General features: G+C 41.1%; 1 protein-coding gene across 1 annotated transcript; it reads left to right on the top strand.

Moving 5' to 3' along the window:
- Positions 1 to 6,437, top strand: prph2b (peripherin 2b (retinal degeneration, slow)). The gene is made up of 3 exons (XM_053333485.1): positions 1 to 581; positions 3,367 to 3,613; positions 6,237 to 6,437. Exons 1-3 carry the CDS (start codon positions 1 to 3, stop codon positions 6,435 to 6,437), a joined length of 1,029 nt encoding a protein of 342 aa, XP_053189460.1.
- The last annotated feature ends 2,481 nt before the right edge of the window (positions 6,438 to 8,918 follow it).

The raw sequence follows: 8,918 nt of genomic DNA, 5'->3' as shown, positions 1-8,918 counted from the left end.
ATGCCGTTCATGCCAGTGAAGTTCGACCTGCCGAAGCGGGTGAAGCTCGCTCAGGGTCTATGGATGCTTTACTGGTTCTCGGTCATGGTGGGGATCCTCATCTTCAGCCTCGGTATCTTCTTTAAGATTGAGCTTCGGAAAAGAAGTGAGATGATGGACAACGACGAGAGTCATTTAGTGCCCAACTTGCTGATCTTGATGGGCATGGCGGCCTGTGGGCTCAACGCCTTTGGTGGTAAAGTGTGCCACGACTCTCTGGACCCCATGAAGTTTGCCAAGTGGAAGCCGATGCTGAAGCCATACCTGCTGATGTGCTGTGGCTTCAATGGGCTGCTGCTGCTGACGGCGGTGCTCTGCATCCTTATGCAGTTCGCCATGTACCTGACACTGGCTGAGGGACTGAAGAATAGCATCAAGTTCTACAAAGACACGGACACGCCGGGGCGCTGCTTCATGAAGAGGACACTGGACATGACGCAGATTGAGTTCCGCTGCTGTGGGAACAACAACTACAGGGACTGGTTCGAGGTCCAGTGGATCAGCAACCGCTACCTGGACATGAGCAACGATGAGGTTAAAGAGTGAGTACACACTGAATACTGCACCATGTAATCAGGGGCCCCTTTATCATCAGTAGGCAAGTTCCTGGAGTCCCGAAATAAAAGAGACCCAAACAGCTATAGATTTATTATGATCTTTAAATATGATAAATATTGAATCATGTTATATTCTAACTCATTGTTCCCCCAAAGCACTCGGAGATCTATGCACCTGTGTGCTTCTACTTCACAGGAAAACATTGTCACTTGTAGTAACAATCTGAATGCAGATTTGTATACTCCTTCTACTGCTGCAGATACCAACATTCTCTGTTAGAGAAAGATTAACAATAAAGCAAGTCAGCATTTTCCTGAAGCCTCCAAATCATTAAATCTGCCCCTGCATGCACTGAACTGTTAAACATGAAATGACTAGTTGACATTTGCGGGTGTCACCCTGTACTCTGAGAAATGGGATGATTCTGGATATATCATGTCCAGTAAACTCCATTAATGGAGAAATTATAGATGATAAAAACGATTGTTAGTTTTAGCTCTGGAATCAGTTAACGATGAATTTATGTCTGTACTTCTCACTGAAGCCTTTTCTTATAATAAATTAAGAGCTGAGCTAAACAAAACTTTCTTTGCGACTTCTCATGGAAGGGAAAAGCCTGATTTCAATCCTCAACATTCCTTGAACACATGATTTTATCAGCACTCGGAGGCGATAGTTGTGTCTTTTTAAAAGGGTCAGTGAAGGATAACTGATAATTAAGGGAATTAAGAAGGTGAAAGTTACTGTGCAGGAGGTCGATGAACCGGCTTCTCCTCCTAAGTCCATAATCTGTCAGGATCTGATTTCCGACCCGCTGCACTTTATGCGTCCGCTAACATGACAAGGTTAAACTAAACTCCAAAAGTGATTCTCTGATCAGAGGCTGAGTGATGAAAGTCTGAGAACAAACACATTTTACCATCATAATGCATTACCAACACTTTACAGGTGAGCAGACAGATATGATCGTCAAGGTTCAAAGATATATAATCATATACACGATGACGACTCAGCGTCTGAAACATATTGTATGTCCATGTTTGCATGTCATTCTCTGTCTTAATGCACTTAAGAGAGATTTTTCTTTCTCTCTCTTAGATGATTATTTTCCATGATCCAATTTTAACGTGATGTCACTCATAGGCCCCGCCCATTGCATGTAGCTGTCAGTCACTGTCAGGCTCCTCCCCCCCACGAGAAGAAACCAGTAACATCTGAAACCAAACTCTTGTTCACCAGGAAAAAAATCATGTTTTTTTTCAATATGTTGGTGGTTACGACTTTACTTTGTTTCTGCTCCAGTAGAGGTGGAGCCTAAAGGTGGTGATGTCACACTATCTCATCATCTATTGGTCAGATTGTCCTGAAATATTCCGATCTCAGTCCTGCTCTCCACAGGATGAACCTCTTAGATTTTAATGACGCCATGACATTTCCTGAAGCGCCATCATCTGGAGAAACACTAGCAGCATGTGTCAGAAAAGTTATGATTCAATGAAAGGATCAGTGTAGAATTTAGTGGCATCTAGTAGAATGGATTTGGTAGAATATAAGATAGAATATAATATTTATGTTTTAATTAGTGTTTTATAACCTTAAAATATGAATCGTTGTGTTTTCATGACCTCAGAATGAGTCTTTAAAGCTACAGAGGGAGAAGTTCCTCTTCCACGGAGCCACTACGTTGTTGTTTCTACAGTAGCCCAGAACAGACAAACCAAACATAGCGCCTTTTGCATTTTTCACAAGTTTCACAGCCACTGTAGGTTTGGGGAGGGGGGGGTGCAATTTTCAACCTCACCATTAACTGTCATACTGCCGTCAGTCTGTTTCCGCTTCTTTGTCAACAGTGTTGGACAGGTTGATAAAGTGTAACCACTTACACGTGAAATAAGTGAGAATAGTGTAAGAAGTTTAGTTTAAAACATTCCAAAAATAACAAAAATGATGGAGAGAACGTGAAGAAATAATAAAATCAGACTTTGCCATCTTCTCAGTTGCCTGTCGACTGATTTTTATGTGAAGGACTCGGGACAGTTTTGCCTGATATAATCCAAATGATGTGACGTTTATGTACTACCAAGTGTCTCACCTACTCCCCCCCCCCCCCCCCCAGTAACACCAACTAATGTTAGCATAGCATGCCCAACATAAACCATAAAAAGTCCAAATGTAGCAGCAGATCAGAATTGAATTTTAAACCATTCAGTGCTTTATAAACCAACAGTAGTATTCTTCTAAAGACGCAGTGTAGAGAAGCACAAAGTCACAAAAACACTGTTCACAATAATAATAATGTTTTGTTCTCAAGGAAAAGTGAGGAGTCACAAAAATGATTGATTAGGATATTAATGATGATCAGGTCCACAGAGCTTTCTGTGATTTCTGACACATCAAGTTTTAAGGTTTTGGACGACTGTTGAGACAAAAATGAAGGATTATGAATTCTGCTTTATTTACTATTTTTGATCATTTGATTGACAACTAGTCACAATTATTCAATACATGAAACTAACAAACATTTTTCCATCATGTTTTCCATCGTTTGAGCTTTGACTGACGCTCTTTTAATGACGTCATCTCAATGTGTTTCTTCTTCTGTGGCGGTTTAATGGCAGCGGCTGGAGAATATTCACACAAGACAGCGTGGATGGAAACAAACATTCACTACATTTTCCTTAAATCTGTTAAAGATTGAGCTGCAGTTTATTGGTTGCACCCAGCCAGGCGATGTGTCTGACCTCTGACCTCCCTGTCTTTGTCCTGCAGTCGTGTCCTCAGTAATGTGGAGCAGAAGTTCCTGATGGACAGCGTCCCGTTCAGCTGCTGTAACCCCGGCTCCCCTCGGCCCTGCATCCAGCATCACCTGACCAATAACTCCGCCCACTACGACTACGACCACCGCACAGAGGAGCTCAACATCTGGACCCGGGGCTGCCGCGAATCCCTCTTCGCCTACTACAGCAGCATAATGAACGGCATCGGAGCGCTCGTCCTTGCCACCATCTTCTTGGAGGTAAGAGTCAGAGGTTTCAGCAAAGGCAGAACAACAGACTTTAGCTTGAAGTTTGGTGAGAATGACTCAGAGGATTGGTTTGTCTTGATACTCTTATTGTCTCCACATGATGATCAGCAGGATCGATCATTGTTTCATCAGCTGTGTGCAACCAAACCTGCAACATCTGTGATGGACTAATAAGGATTTCAATGCACTCAAACTCTTCTCTGGGTTTTTTACTTCTTCTTCTCTGAAGGAGGGTGTTTTTGTCTTCTTCTATGTTCAACTAAAATATATAATTCTGCTGTTTCTTGCTTCCAGCTGGTGATGATGTAAACTTTACCTGTGTGGTAAAACCTGCTGATCATGTGTAGAAGGCCTGAGAGAGACAAGATTAGTACTGGACAGGAGGATCAGATGGAGGAACAATAAAAACAGATTTTATAGGTTCTTGTTTTTACAGTTTTTTGTTAGAAATATATTGATTGGCTGACTGAGGTGGAAACCAGATCTGACTCTCATCTGCTGCTGGTCTGAACTTGTTGTGATCAAGTTCAAACTCGAACCTCGGAAGACTTTCTTCTTGAGATAAAACCAGGATAAGTTCTGTTCTTAATCTTGTGATTTAAAGGAAGATAATCGCAGTACACCTGCAGTCAATTAACTGAAGCGACCTCAAATGCACCAGGTTAATAACGTAATTGATTAACAAGTGATTAGCATTAGCTGTGCAGGAGAACTAATGGACAAACAAAACCAAATTCAACTCTCAGCAACAAGAAGTCGTTTTTTTTTAATAATGTCTGTTTCTAAATCAGTTTATATAGTTTGCAGATATATTTGATCAGTTTTGCAGTGCAGGTCAGCAACCAGTTTAAAGTATATTTCTAATTTATATTTATCCATAAAATGATATTGAATTGAATTCTAAGTCAGACTGCAGACCTTTTGATCATTCTGCATGTAGAACGTTGATTCCACTTTATGATAAAATATATTATAAAATATATTTTGAATCTTTATGTGAATTAGTTACATACAAACCTGGTTTCTGCTTGAATTCCACTTTCTTGTGTGTGTATAGAGGAGAGTCTGTCCTGGTGTCAGCGGTTTGTCTTCTGGTTTTATGTGATATTGTACAGAAGTCTGAGGTTGTGATGTTGGTCTGCTGTGATTCAGGACTCGATGTGATCGGTGATTGGTGGCTGAAGTGGCAGCGGGTTAAGCTGCCGATCGGTGGTCAGGCTCACCGAGGATCAGGAACTATTCTGGGGGGGTTAATCTTCCCGCGGCAGTAACAGGTTGCATTCTGGGAAGATCAGGATGAGGAACGTTCCTGAGAGTAAAAAGAGATTCAGGATCTGGGTCAAAACAACAAGTTGGACCTGAAGCGTGATGACGGTGGATTAAAAAACAACATCCTGAACTCAATCACTCTGAGCTCTGCATGTTTGTTACTGATAACGGAACTGTGATTGGCTGCTGGTTCTCCAAAATCAGAGATGGGGGACAATTTAAAGTTCTAAAACTAAACCAGCTGCAGACAGTTCCTCCTCACCGAAGCTCCGTTCAGTCAGGATGACGTCACAGGGTGAATTAAATAACGTCTAAATAGCAAACCAATAGCTTCCTCATAGGGGCACCAGAAAGCTGACGATGGTGCAGAGATACTGAGTCACATATTGATGTCATTAAGTTTGGCTTACACTTCCTGTGGATATCATTATCTCCATGTCCATCACCAATAAACCTCTTTAAATCCACTTAGAAACTGCAGAACCGACCGAGAATCATCACATTTATACGTTTTCTTCGGAACATTTGATCAGCTTGTTTGGGGTCTTGCTCTCCTGATGATTTTATTTTTGTCACGTCGTTATATTGTTTCTCAAACAGGCTGAAATGTTGGTGTTATCCAAGGGTTGAATCGAGGGCAACTGGACTTGATTGGTCTGGGTTCAAGGACCTTCAACCAAGTCCACTTTCCCTTCGATTCAACCCTCCTGTGATAAACACGACTGACGGAAAATCCTCACAGACATGTTGGTGTTAGCATGTTGGTGTTAGCATGTTGGTGTTAGCATGTTGGTGTTAGCATGTTTCCAGAGAAAAAGCAGAACTATTCTCCTAAAGTTATAGATGTATTATGTAGAGAAAACGTGTACAGGTTCTCCACAAAGTCTCTTTACAATTTAAAAAATTCAGATATGTTAATCAGATTTGTTTTATGTATTCAGTGGTAATCAAAGTTTTTAATCACACTGCATCTGTGTATCGAGTATGGAACAAAGATACGAGACATCAGCGACCGAAGCTAAACATCACTGAGCCGTTGATGAGGCTCTGCTGCAGCAAACATGGCCGTCTTGATGCTTCCTGCAACTAATGGAGCTCATATAGATATAGGTTTATTAAGTGATTCCATTTCCACTGATTTGTCTATTCAGGGACTTTATGGAAACCCTGTATGATAATATGTTTTAGATCAGAACTCAGAATCACATTTAAGGATCAGGAGCATAAAACATCAGAACTCTGTGAAATGTCTCTTTAAATGAAACTGGTCACTAATTAATCCATGATGATATACAAGGCTTAAAATGACATATCCTGTGTGTGTGTGTGTGTGTGTGTGTGTCAGTCGGCAGACATGGCGGGGTTAAAGTACCTCTGCACAGCTCTGGAGACGATGACCGACCCGGAGAACCCAGAGTGTGAGAGCGAGGGCTGGCTGCTCGAGAAAGGCGTGAAGGAGACGTTCGATGAGCTGCTTTCCAAGATGAAGACGCTGGGGAAGACCAACCAGGTGGATGAAGGCGGGGAGGGGCAGGAGGCCACCTGAGAGCCCCGCCCACCGTAAAGGACTGGGGTCTCGCCCCGCTCCTCCTCCTACCTGCCGCCGCCACCGCCTCTTACCTTTTCAACACGGAGTGAGGCAGGAGAGGTTTTTTCCATGTTCTGTACATATGCCATCATGCGTGTGTTAAAATGCTAATTACACACACACATACACACACACACACACACACACACACACACACACACGTTCAAAAGTGAACAAGTCATTTAAGCTTACTGTGAATGCTGATGTTTTCCACTGTGTAAATATGTTGAACAGAGTTTATTTTTAAACAGGGAGGAACAGAAACCTGCTGTACATATAAAACCTGGGTTGGGAATCAAATTATATTAAAATGTTTAATTAAACTCCAACGCCCTCCCCACCCGCTCCCCGTCTGTAATGCTTCCTGTCAGATGGAAAGAGTCTTTAATTTGAGGGATTCTTTGTTTTTTGTGAGAAACAATCAGAATCAGTGAATATATATCATCATTATTCCTCTTTTTCATTCCAATATTGACGTCGGGCTCCGGTGTGACTGTCGCGGTCGGACCCCTGACACGGAAACAGACGGCTAAACATCAGCGGCTGTAAAATAAGAATAGACGCAGCAGTACCACTCCTGACCTGCAATGGCAGCACTGAGCTCCTCCATCATGCAGCTTCTTGAATTTTAGTCGGACACATCTTTTTAACTTTGTCCGACGCTCAATTCATGACTTAAATTCTTTCTTGAAACTTTCACACAGTGTGTTTTTGTCTTATAACGTTTATTGATAAAAAAATCTTCTTTCTTTTTTTGATGGAAAAAATGTGACCGCTGCTATGAGGCTGAGTATCACTAACATCTGTAAACAGAAGCCTGTGATTGGTGGTGCTGGTTGGGGAGAGTGAGCCTGGCAGACCGAGTTCAGGGCTGAGCGTCGAGCCGTCTGCTTCCCTGTCAGAGCAACGCTGGTCCAGACACAAGAACGTTTTTTTTTACTCTAAGTTGCAGCCAAACCAACACACACACTTTGATGATGAATTTAATCTCCTTTAAACTGTAAATGAATAGCTAGTGTTTCATCAGGGAGTGTGTGTGTGTGGATCTGGTCTGTGTTCAGACAGTTTTACAGAGTTCAGCTGTATAGTGATTAAAGGGTTTAAAGAGTTTAAAGAGAAAATCAGTTTTCAGTGACAGGTTGTAATATTTGTATCTTTGGATTTTTTTTTCTTTCTTTGTAACATGGAGAGTCGTGATGTTTTCAGCCAGTTGTTGTGGGTTGGTTGGAGCTTGTAGTTGCTCCACTGTGTGTGATAAAACCTATAAAGAGATTGTGACTGACACCAAACTGTCCGACTGATCTTTTATATCACTATTAAACATTATATACAGAGATGTGCTATAGGCAGGTATACAGGTGTGTCCATGTTGTACAGATAGAAACAACATTTCCAGCCACCATCTTTGTTTGGAGGAAACATTTTGAGTCCAAATTTTGTCCATTTCCTCCCCGCATGGTGCAACAAACTGAATTTTGTTTTCATCCATGTGGTTCAAACAGTCTTCTAGGAAATTTGTTCAAAACAGGAGGAAGTGCTGTGTCTGTGTTTTACAAAGATTATCATCTTTCTCTGCTTCCTGCTGCCAACTGAACAAATTAATATTGAATTTTATTTCCTCAAGTCCTGAGAAGACGTTCAAAAAATCTTTAGTTCAGTAAACTTTCATTTTTAAGACAGCAGGGAAACAATCTTACAGTATTTTGTCCAGTTTTTTTGTGTTTTTACAGTATTTTATTTTTCTTCCAACAAAACGTGAAGCAAACAATTGAAAAATGTGTATTTGCTGGTCGATACGCATCCACACAAAACAAGAAAATGTTTCAACTTGAGTGAAATATCTTGACATATCTCAGGTTAACGTGATGATTTAACGCGTCATGTTTACGTATTTTATGCTTTTTGTGTCATTTAACAACATCGGTTAGGGTTAGACACAAAAATCACTTTGTTAGATTTAGAGAAAGATTGATATTTAGATTAAAATGATCAAATGATTCAAAATGCTTTACATAAAAACCAAAAACGAAAGAATCCACATGCATAAAATCACATATTTATAAACACAAACAAAGGCGAGGCAGCTTTATTTATATCGGGCAACTCAGTGTGCTTTACATAAAAACAAACATTTAACAGTAAGAATTGGAAGCATAAAAACATAATGACTTTGACACCCCTGACCTACAACCAACATCTTATTTTCTCCCAGTGGTCGATTTCTTCTAAGCAGCTGATGACGGAGTTTATTGGTTGTGGGTCATCAGTGAATACAGAGATGGGGAACTGTGTGTCGTAGCTGATGTTATGTTTACTGGTAATGTAACTAAAGGGACGCATGCATAGGTTGACTATCAGAGGACCCAACATGGAGCCCTGCGGGACCCCACACTCTTACAGTCTGTTACAGTGGAAGTCCCCAAGTGTGACAATGAAATC

This window comes from Scomber japonicus, chromosome 14 (assembly GCF_027409825.1).
Source record: "Scomber japonicus isolate fScoJap1 chromosome 14, fScoJap1.pri, whole genome shotgun sequence".
In the NCBI taxonomy this organism is placed as follows: domain Eukaryota; kingdom Metazoa; phylum Chordata; class Actinopteri; order Scombriformes; family Scombridae; genus Scomber; species Scomber japonicus.
The sequence above is the reverse complement of the archived record's forward strand: the minus strand, read 5'-3'. Positions and strand labels throughout refer to the sequence as shown.